This window comes from Sprattus sprattus (genome assembly GCF_963457725.1).
Source record: "Sprattus sprattus genome assembly, chromosome: 7".
Classification (NCBI taxonomy): Eukaryota; Metazoa; Chordata; class Actinopteri; order Clupeiformes; family Clupeidae; genus Sprattus; species Sprattus sprattus.
The window spans coordinates 6,640,803-6,655,853 of NC_137926.1; the positions used below are offsets into that span (position 1 = coordinate 6,640,803).

The following is a 15,051-nucleotide window of genomic DNA, read 5'->3' on the forward strand; positions in this document are numbered from 1 at the left end:
GGTTTTGTTGCAGAAACAGCAGCACATTCTGCTAGATCTTTGACTCTGATGAAACATGAACAGGATGAACACGTCATCAAGTTTTAGCAAAGTACAGTTGTATTACACTGATTTGTTTTAAGGTGTTTGTCTACCACTGCGGGAAAACAAATGCTGAAAACTCCTGAGGGCCCTCCTGAACCTCCAGTCAAGTATTATTAAATTACATGTATACACGGCGTTGCCATTTACAACACTGAAAACATGTCAACAAGAATATTAATTTCAGAAGTGCTAAATCAGCTACAGAATATACAGCCTATTCAACCGACCTGGTGATTAGTCCTCAATAAACATCATCATTAGGAAGAAGCTGTACATCGATGACACCTGCTGAGAGTAACAACTTAATCTCCTTACTACACAATCAAAGCTAATACAAATAACCCCATGGTATACAACCTGGTGGGCAACCTTGTCTATAGATTCGGGGGAATCCACGGACATTCGGTTTGAGATATTTAAATGAATCCTGTTTTGAACTAGGAGAGCGCAGAAGTGGAGCTTCAGTTGAGACCAAAGTGGACAACTTTAAATACGCTGAGCTTCTTTCCAATTGGGGCATGGGGGCTTGTTTTCCTACTAGTGTTCCAAAATATCTCAGATGAAATTGCCATTAAAAAAAAACTATGAGCATGAATGACACATCAGCCATCGGTAATCCTGTAAGAATGCTGCCCATAGTATTGGCCAGAGTCCACTGTTTGGCCGGGGCTGGAGACAGGACCACAGGCACTTTATGGGGTAACGAGCAGCTAATGCTGATTATAGCTGTGGTGCAATAAAGCCGCTGGGTTGCGTCTATTCAAGAGTTTACAGCGGACAGTAAAAGCACGGAGGTCAAAGCATGAGGTGACAGAGTGAGGATGTGCCGCCACTGGGTCCAGTTGTTGTGTCCATCTGTTCAATATTTTAGACTCAAGATCTACAATTTTTTTTTTCTTGCGATACCTCATGTCATTACCCCATGAGGCTAACCGTGAGGGTAGGAGAGAGAGAGACAGAAAGAGAGGAGGGAGAGAAGCTTGATGGAGGGAGAGAGAGAGAGACAGAAAGAGAAGAAGGAGAGAAGCTGGAGGGAGGGATAGAGAGGGAGAGAAAGGAGAGAAGCGTGAGGGTAGGAGAGAGAGAGACAGAAAGATAGGAATGAGAGAAGCTGGAGGGAGGGAGAGAGAGGGAGAGAAAGGAGAGAAGCGTGAGGGTGTGAAGCATGTGAAGACAAAGCAGACACTGACCTACAGGGTTAGGACCTGAAATGAATGGAGGATTCATCAGTGAAGATCAGTGTTTCCTTAGCCTCCTCTTTATTGACCTCATATAGGCTAATGCTCATCGTCACGGACACGTGGACATGAAACCAAACATTATTATTATATTTATATTATTATATTAAATCAAAATATTGTATCATTACTATTACTATTATAATTATTATTAACTAAATATCTCTTAAATACACAGGTGTGTGGTAATCCCTGTTCTTTCTTAACTTTTTGGACCTTTGGATATTTAACATCAGAAGCAAATCTAAGACAAAACAGAAATATGACATGTATTTAAAGAGTGCTTATTTAGTTATAACATCTAAGCATGTATTAAGTATATAAAAGACTAACTGGGAAGCTTAATATTCACCGCAATGACCCTTCTGTTTTCAACACGGCCTATGAACTCACTTCAGTGTAAGTGCCTCAAATTGGATTAGGACCCTGAGCCAGCTATGGAAAATGAGATTATTTGTGAATTATGTCCGCATTTTAAGGCTATTATACGCAGGTGTTTCAAAATAAACACACACAGAGCAAGTAAAAGAGGCTTGTGGTTGGTGTATGTCAAAAGTGTAACGAATGTCAGAATTGCTTTATAAAACTGCCAAATCAACAACTACCTTAAAGTGTGCAGTATGATATTTGTATCTATTTATAACTTTGGTATGACCCTCATTGTATGAAAGTTGATTATTAAGAGTTTATCAATAAGTACTTATCTTATACATTTGTAGAAACAAATAAACACCAATGAGTTATGAATCTTCTCAACTTTCCTTATTTCAGTATTGGTTTATTAGTTTTGATGTTTAAAATGTACATTTCCTAATCTCTACAATAACTTTGATTAAAATAAAATAAGCAAAGAAACAGTGGTTTGCCTCATGGATGCACAATTCAAGCAGTTGGCACCCTACGCATCACCAAGACTTGAATGGAAAGCCTCTTGGCTAAATTTAATTAAATGATTAAATAAAACCAACAGGTAGCAGCTGTTCAACAGAAGAAGCGGCCATTGCCAAGGTCTTCCACCGGGACCATACTCCTCTGCCTTTTGGTTACGGTATATTATATTATATTTTATAATCCAGTCAATTTAAAATGTGCAAGAAGAATAAATGTTAAATCTTAATGAAGCTATTATGTAACACTGTCTTTGAACAGATCAGATCAGATCTTTGGGCTCTCTTCTATTTCGGGTCTTTTTTCCACGTAGGGCAAATACTGCGCCCTTCTACAAGAAACAACAATGGGGTGATGTGGTTCTGTAGTCTGAGTTTACAGGAAAACAAAGCATGTGCGTAAACGCTGCAGCATCGCTGCTGTCAATCTAAATAAAGGCGGGGGAGCAGGAAGTGTGGCCCTATTTAGAGTAGTAAGGAGATTAAGTTGAAGGGGATGAGTTGGCAGCGCAAGCAAGGACAGGGTTGCGGAGCAGACACACACCTGAACGGTGTGCTAGAGAAAAGAGACGTGGTGTGTTTGACGTACACACAGGTTAGGACCTGAGCTCTCAGAACTGACTGCATCAGGTCCTTCTCAAATCATATAAATAGACGGGCCATCACAGCAGCTGAAACCAGCACCACGTTACTGTGATAACCGACAGCGTTGTAGTAATAGGATCATTTAGGGCTCGTGGTACATACAAGCTCCAAGAATACGCGTCTCTATGTAAGCAGTGTGGTTGTACGTTGTAAATATATTCTATAAATGGGTTTAGAACAGGCTTCAGATGTTTTGCTATTAAGTGTGTTGATAAGAGTCACTCCACACAGATATTTCTATTCATGTATAGATAACAGGTTCGGCCATTACTGTTAAAGTTGTTTTATTAACAGTTATATATACAGGGATCAATTAAATGGACTCACCTGATATGCACTGGCATGTACGATGGTCTCTCGTTGAATCCACTTTAATCTGCATTTATAATGGGATGTAATTGGCTGTAGATGGATGAAGTCATTAACAGGGAGAGGTTTCACTGTGATATATGGACTAAGCATACAAGCTATGAAGCGCCATACATGGTGACACGGCTAAGGATGGTAGATTGAATTTATTACCATCAAGAATGGTGACACCAGGGCGTGTCACAGAATGGAAATGTTGTTAACGGTTCATACTGAGTATCCCATGACCAGATCAAACACTATGATTCAATTACATGACTTCTGACTGACGCCAGATATAGACTGACTCCTTTCAGAAAAGCCATACAGAAATTAACAGCGCCACTTAAAATCCTGGCTGTATTTTATGTGAAATTTCATTAAGCCAGATAATCTGCAGAATAAAACCTGGAAATCCAGCAAATCTGGGGCATGCACTAGAAAAAAACATCTTGAAGAGAACTCTGGATGCCTGTGTTTAACAACTCTAGACTTGTCTCAAATCTTTCTTTTAGAGCTTAATTCATTGAGCGTTGTTTTCAAACAACTCAGTAATTTTCTGAGGTCATGAATGTCGTTTGGACAAATTTCAATCAGGCTTCTGACCTCCCCACAGTACTGAAACAGCTCTTATAAATACAGTGTTGAAACAGCTGAAGACCGATTCAGGTGAAATAGCAGTTCTGGTTCTCAGCGGTGCATTTGACACTGTAGATCACAAAATATCGTTGAAAAGGTGTATGCCCCTCAGACAGAAACCCTTAATCTCTCAGAACAACAATGCCTCAATGCCAACATCACACAAAATCCCCACAAAATATAAATACCACTGGTCAGTCTGTGAATCCATGGTTGTTGTGCACTAGGTCTGGGTTGTGCTGCTTAACTGCTGATATGCAAGACCTTCCCCTTTGGCATTGAGTCGAGACAACAGAAGAGGCTTGAGCAGATCAGCACCAGGCAAGGATTACATTTAACATTGTCATTTAGCAGACGCTTTTATCCAAAGCGACTTACAAGGATGAATACACATTTTTTTTACATTTACACTGATGGCACACTGCACATCAGGAGCAATAAGGGGTTCAGTGTCTTGCTCAGGGACGCGTCGACAGGGTACTGAACTAGCAACCTTCTGATTACTAAACGACTTCTCTACTTCCTGTACTACTGTCGCCGGATGCTGCAAAAGGACCAGCCAGATCAGGGGAGTGTGCATGTCTAGCCCCAGGCTTGAGTTAAGGACAACGATTCAAAAGAGACACTTTACTCAAGGATGCTGATTATAAATTTGGTTTGCCATAGAGAGCCCGATAAAAAAAAAAAAAAATTCTACACTCTGAAGTTACATCCCGATTTTCTCCAGTAATCCATTTGAGTCAACCTCCCTCAACAGCAGGACAAGATTTCAATGGTATCCATGGATAGCCTGCCTTTCCCATCAAGTCCATAAAAGGGTTTCAAGAAATTAGAGATGCAAATTAAGAGAAAGTCTTTTATTGTTTTAACCACAATGTAAAGTGCATCCTTGATATCCATTTAGGTTTGAGTTCAGGACCTGAAAAGAGAAGACAAAGTAAGAAAAGCAAGACACCCTCCCACATGAAACAGAATTTGAGAACAAAAGTAGACAGATACCTCCAAGATCAACTGGGTAAATCTAGCCTTTCCTGAAGAGAAAGAAACACATTAGAATTCCAACACTCACTTATGAACAGATATACAGAAAAACCCATGCCTACTTTGAAAGAGTGTAGTCTACAGTTTGGTCAGTCTGGGCTTCATGTCCAAGAAAAATGGGGACAGAAGCAGGCTCAGCATCACTTGGAGGAACATCCAGTGGGATGTAGGTGGTTTGGGAAAAGACCATTTTTCCACGCACGTAACGATTGAAGGATTTAACCACGTAGCGTGCTTGAAAACCTGATGGCTCTGTGATCACAAGGTAGCGCTCTTGCCCTGATGAGGGACCCTCAGCAGCACCACCATTAGAAGTGGTTTCTCCACTGACATCCATGGAGGAGCTGCCAAGACTACCTAAAGAGTTGGATTGAGTCAATTGAGGCAGGGTCATCTCGACCGGCATGGAGGCCATCTGGGCTTGCACCTGGGGCATCTTGGCCGCCTGCTTCACTGGGGGCATCTTGGCAGTCTGGCTCACTGGGGGCATGGGCATCTGGGCCTGGACCTGGGGCATCTTGGCTGCCTGGCTCACTGGATGAATCTTGGCCTCCTGGTTCACCTGGGGCCATGCAGGGGGCATCTGGGCCTGCACCTGGGGCATCTTGGCTGCCTGGCTCACTGGAGGCATCTTGGCCCATGCTGGGGGCATCTTGGTCTGCACCTGGCTTGGTGGGGCTGGGGGCATCTGGGCCCATGCTGGGGGCATCTGGGCCTGCACCCAGGGCATCTTGGCTTCCTGGCTCACTGGAGGCATCTGGGCCCATGATGGGGGCATCTGGGCCTGCACCTGGCTTGGTGGGGCAGGGGGCATCTGAGCCTGCACCTGGGGCATCTTGGCTGCCTGGCTCACTGGAGGCATCTGGGCCCATGATGGGGGCATCTGGGCCTGCACCTGGGGCATCTTGGCTGCCTGGCTCACTGGATGAATATTGGCCTCCTGGTTCACCTGGGCCCATGTTGGGGGCATCTGGGCCTGCACCTGGGGCATCTTGGCTGCCTGGCTCACTGGATGAATATTGGCCGCCTGGTTCACCTGGGCCCATGCTGGGGGCATCTTCAAAGGTTCATTGTAACTTTGGACACCTTCACCTTTGATAGAGCTGAAGTCATTCATGGAGGGTACAGAGCCACTGCCAGGAGTCCCAGGCCTGAAACCATGGTACCCAAAACTCTGGGGAACTTCCAACCCTAGAACAAAACAAGGGCTTTAATTAAAATATACTCTACATGCAAATTTACAAAAAAAAGACCAACTCATACCTTGTTCAAGTTGTTGACAGCATATTTCACTTATTAAGTAAAGGCATATCCAAGGGAACCTGCAGAATACACTTTGTTTAGACCAAGTAGAAAAAGATATGCCTAAAGACAAACAATTGAATGTGTACCTGAACATCATGCCAAGAGACGTTGCAAACTTCAGTGGTTTGAATCAAAGACCCAAAAGTAGCACTCTCCTCACCACTGCAACAGCAACACCCTAGCTTTGACTCCCAAACACCTCACCTGCTCTTTTATAGGCACAGCTTCTCTGTCTGAATCCTAATTCACCAACTAGCTTCAGGTGATTGCAATTGCTGTGTGTGTGGTCAGGTGTGAACTTCCATTCAACACTGTGAAGAGTGTTGACATCACTGACAATATTCAATGTCACTTTGCCATTACAATACAAGAAGGAAAAGCAGCATCATTGTTTGGCCTAAATTAGCAGCACATTTGTTGTAGTGATACCTATTTATCAGTCTAATTCTCAGTCGTGCATTGATGAGCTAGTTACTTGCTTCAACTCAGTGTATAGATAAGTTCTTGACACTATTTTGCTGATGACGGAGTGTAGACCAAAAGCTAATTCTCAGCCCTGGCTTAATGACAATATATGCAAATGTGCGATATCAAAAATGCTCTTAACCCTCCCAACTGCCCCCTCACCCCTACTGTGGTGATTGAAAAAATATTTTGTTGAAAAAATTGATGGGATCTGATTGTCAATATCAGCTTCAGCCAATTCAGCCGTTTTAGTGTTGTTGCAGAAGCCATTCTCATTTATGATAAAGCTCACATTACAAAAACACATATAATGATGTAGGTAAAAAGAGAAAAGAAAGAATTTTAATATATTTGTTGTTATCCTTCTTCTGCTTACTGTCTGGCTTGGCCTTAACGGTCCTGGCACCATGCCTCATATTTGAGAAATCTGTCAGGTTATATACCCTGTTCCAGGTCGTCGAAACATAAGTGTCCGGAATTCTGATCACAGATCAGAGGGGAGTTTGCAGCAAACAGAAATGTGTTGAAGCTTTAAATGCTTCTCTGCCAGCAACAGTGGCTATCTTTCGCTCATCTGCTCATCTCAATTTCAAGCGTGGCAACGTACAGCTTGAATTGCTGCTTGAATGTCCTCTAGTTAGTTGCAGCATTTCCAGTCAGTTTGAACAGACCCGGCGGTTTCAGTGCATCCATTTTATGTCGCTTTCCTCAGTTGACTAAGTTAACCCGCTTCCTGGAACCACATAATGTTCTTATTACAAGAGATAAACTAGTTACTTTTTAAATAACCTTTTATTCACAAACTCAATCAGTTACATTGCCAACTTCATAGCTACTTACTGCTGATACATCTCTAGGGATGCCAGTATGAGGCAGCATCAATGAACTACCCATCATTAAAGTGTATGAACCATTTTAGCTGTAAAACACTTACCTATATATGGTTGACGCAGAATATAATTGAAACGCTGATGCATGGTCCTTACAAATATAGGCCATTTTATGGAGCATTTGCTTCTCTGGAATAACACATGGCACACGTTACACACCTAAAGCTTAAGCAGGGAGCAGGACACAGGTAAGAAAGAACCTGTGCCATGAAGGGGTCCGACTAGTAAAATATGGAAAGGAAGCACACAGTGGGTAGGACAAAGACAAGACAAAGAGAGCTGCAGGACACACAGCAGGGCCAGCATGACCTACCCCTCCACTGAAGCAGGAGTAGTGAAAGCAGGTAAACACAGGTGTATATATTTGTGTAATATATAATATATATATATATAATATGCATATCTACCACCTGCTCTCAGATTGTGCTTGTGACTGTAAGGTGATACTAATCAGCTTCCTTACTGCAGTAATGCTAATGCTTCAGCAAGAAGAAAAACACAAGAGCATCAGATTTGTATCTGGAGGTTTATTGTGTACTATACTCAGAAGTACCACATACATCAAGAAACAAACCCAGTACATCTGTGATAACTCATTTTAAAAACAATATATATATAAAAAAGAAAAATAAGAACAACAAATGAAACCATGACAAAATAATAAAAAAAGAGAACAACCAACTCTGAGGTAAGTTTCAACAAAACCGGTCAGGCTTCCGACTTGAACGCTGCCTGGTTCGTCACGTAGCGTTTCCATAGCAACCTGCCTCCGTACACCTTTCACCTGGTCTCTGCTCCAAGACCACACAGTAGACAGCAAGCCTCCATCTCTTGGGCTCAAATGAACAAGTCACCATATCCAGAGACCTAAAGGGAACATCTCTGTGACCCGTTAGTCATACTGGGGAGAGGAAAACACGTGGAAAAACACATAAAGGGCTCCTTTTTTTGTCTTTTAGTTTTTTGTCACAACTGAGCCGAGTTTTTCTTTAATACTACAGCCGCACCAAATCAAAACACCCGATCGAATTCTGTCTGGCTCGTAGTGGTGGGGTTTCTGTTCTGATTGGGTGGCTGCTGAGGCATGTGACTTCTTCTCCTGGGTGGGGCCAGGTACTCGAACATGGACGTGTTGTGTGTGGAGAGCATGTTCTTCAGGTCGGAGGGCATGGGGTCGGACCAGAAGAAGTCGTGATTCAGAGCGTCGTCGCTGTCTACTCGCTGGTTTGGATCGAGGACGAGAAGTTTGTCGATCAGGTCCAAGGCGTAAGGGTCTTTGACGTAGAACTTCAGTCGGTCTTTAACTTTCCTCTTCTGTCCTTTGGGTAGTTCCATCTTCTGATAGAGTTCATACTTCTTGTCCACGCCTGGCCAGACCTTTGGTAGGGATGAAACGCACATTAGGATATAAGCATGTCACACATGATAAATATTCTGGTCTTCGCTAGCCTAGCAGTGCCAGAGGTTTATTAAACTTAAACGTATTTAGGGACCACCATGGGCCGATTTGGTGTAAATACATGAGAACGATCAACGTCCGTGTTTCGAAAGTTCTAAACCAAATTGCTCATAACGACAAAGCTCAAAGTTACAATTCAGAATAAAATTGTAAAAGGGCCAAAGGTATGTGATGCTTCAATCACCCTGTGGGCTGCTTGTAGAAAAGTAGCCACCCTAGTTAGCCGCTAACTAGCATGATTGTTGTGCAACAGCTGTCTCAAAACATGTACTTTCCCCACACAGTGCCAAAGCCAGGTCTGGCCCCGCGTTATACAATGTCCACACAAGTAGCCACCCTAATTAGCCGCTACACTGCAAAAAATGCTTTTCTAACCTAGTGTTATTACTCTTATATTGAGATGAAAAATCTAGTTGGTCTTGTTTCTAGCTAAATTGTACTTACCTAGTGCTTTCTTGGTAAGGTTATTTTTACCTATTTCAAGCAAATATTACTTATTTTAAGAAATCTTAACAAGCCAAATTTGCTTAACGCACTGGCAGCCAAATTTGCTTGTTTTAAGCAAAATCCTGCTTAAATATGTAATTATTTGTCTTAAATCTAGAGGGGCATTTTTTGCAGTGTAGCTGTCCATACAAATACACAAAAGCAGAACCACTCCACTGAGACTGAGACTGGCTGTACCTCTGGCGTGATGGAGCCGCACAGCTGGCTTATGAGTGTGAGCTGGTGCTGCTCGGTGTTGCCCTGCATGATGGGGCTCCTGGTCCACATCTCCGCCATGATGCACCCGGCTCCCCACAGATCAATGGGAGGGCCGTAGTCTCGCTCCCCTGCACACATCAGAATCAGAATCACGTTTATTGGCCAAGTGAGTTTGCACAAACAAGGAATTTGGACACAGCCCACCCTCTAGACGCCAATTCTCTCTCTCTCTCAGCCTGTCTGTCTGTAATGTGCAGACGGCTGAAAAACTGCTTACCTAAAAGGAGCTCAGGTGGCCTGTACCACAGGGTGACCACTCGGTTGGTGTAGCGGTTGCCCTGGCTGTTCTTGGCTAAGCTGAAGGCCCTCGCCAAGCCAAAATCTGCCAGCTTAAGGACACCGTCTCGTGTGATGAGCACATTGGCTGCCTTCATGTCCCTGTGGAGGATCTAAGAAAGAGGGCAATCACATTAAATTAGGTCAGCCACATCTGACCGGCGTTTTCAAGACAACTTTCCAACACACTACATTTCCATGTTAACGCCTTCCGTTGCCATGATAAGGTAAATCACCAATCAAGCTTGTCTAATCAGTAGCGTCACCACATCTATTTAGAAGGGTTTGCACCCGCTGGACACGATCCAAACTAGGAAAAATCTGAGGCTTTGTCTGGTGTAGGCCATTGTGATGTCCTTCCCAGCAGAGCCAAGACTCATGAGAAGCCACTTGGCAATGTTTAGGCAATCAACCTCGTTCAATCTTCCACGCGTGTGGAATCAGGATAGGCATATGGGGCAAAGGGAATACAACACGCAACAGAGGACTGGCAAGCAGTCAGTGTTGTACCTGAACGCGTTCATTGAACGAAAGTTCATGAACTCGTTCATCATTTTGGTGAACTGAACGTTCTGTATTATTGCCTGATGAACGATACTGTGAACGCGTTCATTCTGGTGTCTGTGAACGGCACGTTTTTGCTCGCAACATATTGAAAAAAATAACTGAACTAGTTCATTTTTTGGAGCTGTGAACTTAGTTCAAAATTTTGAATTATGAACTAGGAACTGAACTAGTTCATTTTAAAATTTGTGAACTATGAACTGAACTAGTTCATGTAGAAAGTGAACTTTCCCAACACTTCAAACAGTACTGTGCATTTGAAACCTGAGCTACTGACTATTAGTTCAGTTTGTGACATCTACAGGTAAACTGCCTGTTTGTTTGTGTGCTGCTGCAGTCGAAAGATATCTTACCTTGTTTCTGTGGATGTAGTAGAGTCCATTCAGCAACATCTGCATCACCTTCTTGATCTCCGCCAGGGTGAACTTCACGTTAGCATTGCTGAGCAAGCCCGCCAGGTCATGCTCGCAGAAGTCAAATACCAGGTATATGCTGCCCTTGTATCGGTTGAACTGGGTGGCTACAGCAAAGAGAGAGTAGTCAAAAATCTACTCAAGTGATCCCTTATTTATATTAATAGTATCGGGGGGTTTGGTGACACACTCACATATTTTACCTTTCGTTCTACAGATTTCAATCAAGTTGACAACATTCTCGTGTTTGAGAAGCTGTAGAATCTTGATTTCTCGAAGAGCAGTGATGGGAAACTGCCGAGAAAAATGGGGAATAAGGCATGACTACACCATCATCGTCACATTCTGACTGACTAATGCCCCCTCTGTGTACGTATTTCTGTTCAACAAGATAAACAGAAGAAACAGGCCTTACCCCTTCTTTCTCATTCTCCATTAGCACTTTTTTCAAGGCCACCTTTTTCCCAGTCTGCCTGTGTTTGGCTTTGAACACCTCCCTGGAACACAAAGATGAAAGTCAAACACCAAAATGGGATAAGGCATTCTTATCTTTTCAATGCCTTACAATACGGGTAACGTTGCTGTGATGAACGGCTTGATGTGAAGAGTTTAGGGACGAATTAAAAGCCGTTTATTTCGCATGCTATTAATTTACTCCCCACGTACACAAGCAACACAATGTTACACTATTGGTGTTCAATTGGTGCTTCATAAACTCTAAACAGCATACGTGGTTCACACAATATCAGCATGGACAGTAAAAGAAGAGCATCAAGTACTAGCTTGATGCACCATACAGGATCTAACAGGCTAAAACTAATCTTTACAGCGTTATCTAACTTTGTGAGTCATAAGCTAGCTTGCTAACTAACATTAGCCAATGTCAATGCTAGGTAACGCAGGCCCTCTAGATGAACAGTGGCGGGACAAAAAGCTAAATGTCAAACAAATTTGGGTTTAGACGTACCCAAACGTCCCCTGGCCGATCTTTGCCAGCTTTTCGTATTTTGAGAACTCGTCGCAGAAGGGAAATTCGACACCATCGTAATACTTGGACATAATGGCGACATCCCGCTCCGGCCTACGGAAGTGCGGAGTTGGGCAAAACAACGAAATGTGTAATTATTACAGGACATATTTTCATTTCCCATATCTTGATTTGAACACGAAAGGGAGTAGTATTGAAACACCATGACAACAAATGCCAAAATGTTTAATATATACACTTTATACATACTTATCGCCGGCGCCGGAGTTTCCGGTTTTTTCTCGCTGCATCCTTGTTGACTTCTTCGTCCAGCACTGTTCACTTCCGATGTTTCGAAACTAAAACAAATTACCGCCACCTGCTGGCCTTCAGTAAATGTGTTCGCAAACGTGTCGCTCCAACAAACCGAGCATACGGCACGACTCGAGAAGATGTACGTACCTGTAGATGAATGCCTGTGATTATCATATACACAAAACAGAGTTCATCCGATCCATCCACGGATCAGATCATATTCATACAGTGAGGCAAAACTGATATTGTTATGATGATATTGATATGTATGACACCAATAGGCTAATTGTAACTTTAAGTATAATCGATGTGATTTTACCTCTTTAGGCTAAGAGTATGAGTGTAACTCTTATGAAAGGTGCACACACACGAGAGAAAAGCAGTCAAAAGCAGTTATAGTGATGAAATATTTATTGCATACTACACTCCTATATTTTATTCCATTAAATACATATTTTTGATTTAAGAGAGGAATTTAAAAGAATGCTCAGGTGCACAGTAAGTTACAACATCCCCACCCTCAAAATGTTTCCATATTATCTCACTCACTGGGCTCTTCTACCACAAATGTGAAGTTGACCTATTATAGATCCCACAGTAAAGACAATCAAACCTTTGTGTTGTGTGCAGTGCCAGTATGTTTAACTGGTGGCTTCCTCAAGGAACAAGTGTACATGACAGGAGTGAGAGTGAGATCAAACATATTTCAAAACAGGTTCATTCTCAACGTCTGGATAAAATCTGGACAAACCTCACACAGATGGCACACTAATCTCAGAAACAAAAAACAATAGCTAAACTGAGGCTCTGTAAACTATGTGTACAGCTGAAAGTGTGGTAGTGTAGTGAAGATAGTGTGTAGGGTACTGTCTGTCACTATATAGGGAGCATATTACCACATTCCTAGTCAGGCTAGTCTTGCTCTATACCAATACAACATATACAACATAATCCATCTGAACAATTATATTACAATTCTCATTCAATAGAAACAGCTGGGAATAACCCTGCAACACTTATTTTAGCTGGTTTTCAAAGGACAATAGATATTCACCAAGAAAATCAGCCAAAAATGTTAAACTAAACAGAAACAATTACCAAAAAAAAAACATCCACATTCACACAACTCATTGCCATTTGGTACAAAGCGCAATGAACCAGTTCATCCTTACAGAGAGACTTTGAGATAAAAAGGAGCTCCATTAGGAGGAAGACACAGCCTCACACGAAAAAAGTAAAGGGTAAAGCACAAATGTCATTTATCTTAGGAGTACAAAACCTTTTCCCCCAGTCCCTGTAAACAGCTGTCTTCAAGTATGAAAACGTTATTTTGATGTGTCATGGTGGCACTATAAGGCACCAACTAATGCATTTGGCTTTGCTCAACATAATACAGAGGGGCAGCAGAATAGAAGACATTTAGTTACCGCTCTCTGACGACATTACACTCTCACTATGTGTGAGTGTACTAAGTGCTATAACCTTCTTGACTCTCCAGTGGGTGGACATCTGATCGATGTCTCCCAAGGTTAACTCATCACTCTACCAACAGACAGAGAAGTTCGACAGTGCTCTCACACACCCAGTGCAAACACAAACACACACACACACACCCCCCCTCTAACAGCACCAGGCCTTTTCTTAAGAGGAAAATACGGGGTCCAGGTGTTTGAGGGCTCCACCGACCAGGTGTAGGCTTCCGGCAATGAGGACGTGGATCTCGGTGGCGTCGCGGAGCGCCGAGGCCTTGGCGGCCACGCTTGGCTTGACGGGGATGACCCGTTTGCCTGGGTCAGCCAGCACAGAGTCCCTGCCCTGCGTGATCCACTGGAGGGCGCTGAGGATGCAGGGGAAGACCAGTGTGTCGTTCCGGCGCTCGGCAACCCGAGGCAGGGTACCCGAGATCAGGAGCTCCGCCCCCGGCTTCTCGCCCTGGCCAGTCAGCAGCCTCCAGCTCTGCTGGTTGTCCAGGCAACGCGTGAGCATGTTCTCCACGGAGACGTTGAAGTTCTGTTGGTCTGCCAAGAGAAAAAGAAAGAGAAACCAATTACAGCTCCAGCTACACCTCACTGTAAACATGAAGACAGTACATACCCCCCCATACTACCCCTCACATGAAGACAGTACATACCCCTACCCCCCATACGAAGACAGTACATACCCCTACCCCCCATACTACCCCCCATATGAAGACAGTACATACCCCTACCCCCCATACTACCCCCCATATGAAGACAGTACATACCCCTACCCCCAATACTACCTCTCACATGAAGACAGTACATACCCCTACCCCCCATACTACCCCCCACATGAAGAGAGTACATACCCCTACCCCCCATACTACCCCTCACATGAAGACAGTACATACCCCTACCCCCCATACTACCCCTCACATGAAGACAGTACATACCCCTACCCCCCATACTACCCCTCACATGAAGACAGTACATAGCAGACAGTGCACACGTTAAACTCCAGTCTGATTTCTTTACCTGCGTTACACGTATCTATCGTCTCCGTTATATTGGGGCAGAACACAGCAAAGTCAAAGTTGTATGGCTACAAAAACAAAAACACAGAAACAGATGCACAAGTTATTGAGCTTGTTTAAGATGAACATTCTGGCATAACTGTATCTATATGGTTACTTCCATGGCTGCTTTCAGGCTCTGGGCTCTGTAAAGCACCTTGAGACAATCGTATTGTTATGGCGCTAAATAAAATTGAATTGAATTGAATTGCATTGA

The 15,051-nt window shown here is 43.2% G+C and overlaps 2 protein-coding genes across 3 annotated transcripts in view; both read right to left on the bottom strand.

The window, feature by feature from the left end:
- Nucleotides 1-8,054: 8,054 nt before the first annotated feature.
- cdk9 (cyclin-dependent kinase 9 (CDC2-related kinase)) lies at nucleotides 8,055-12,307 on the bottom strand. 2 transcript variants are annotated; one of them, XM_080842286.1, is made up of 8 exons: nucleotides 12,257-12,307; nucleotides 11,987-12,100; nucleotides 11,435-11,516; nucleotides 11,223-11,313; nucleotides 10,960-11,126; nucleotides 9,984-10,155; nucleotides 9,686-9,834; nucleotides 8,055-8,919 (listed from the first exon to the last, which is right to left on the bottom strand). In XM_080842286.1, the coding sequence occupies exons 1-8, from the start codon at nucleotides 12,295-12,297 to the stop codon at nucleotides 8,554-8,556; spliced, it is 1,182 nt and encodes a 393-aa protein (XP_080698412.1). In that variant the 5' UTR covers nucleotides 12,298-12,307; the 3' UTR covers nucleotides 8,055-8,553. The 2 variants fall into 2 exon arrangements, with proteins under 2 accessions (XP_080698412.1, XP_080698411.1); XM_080842285.1 differs by having other exon boundaries at nucleotides 11,214-11,313.
- A 420-nt stretch (nucleotides 12,308-12,727) lies between these two features.
- Nucleotides 12,728-15,051, bottom strand: part of fpgs (folylpolyglutamate synthase) — a 9,608-nt gene continuing 7,284 nt past the window's right edge. The window contains exons 14-15 of the mRNA XM_080842240.1: nucleotides 14,797-14,863; nucleotides 12,728-14,319 (exon numbers count right to left, since the gene is read on the bottom strand). Of these exons, the coding sequence (XP_080698366.1) occupies nucleotides 13,943-14,319; nucleotides 14,797-14,863 (444 nt within the window). The 3' untranslated portion in view covers nucleotides 12,728-13,942. The remainder of the gene's footprint in view (nucleotides 14,320-14,796; nucleotides 14,864-15,051) is intronic.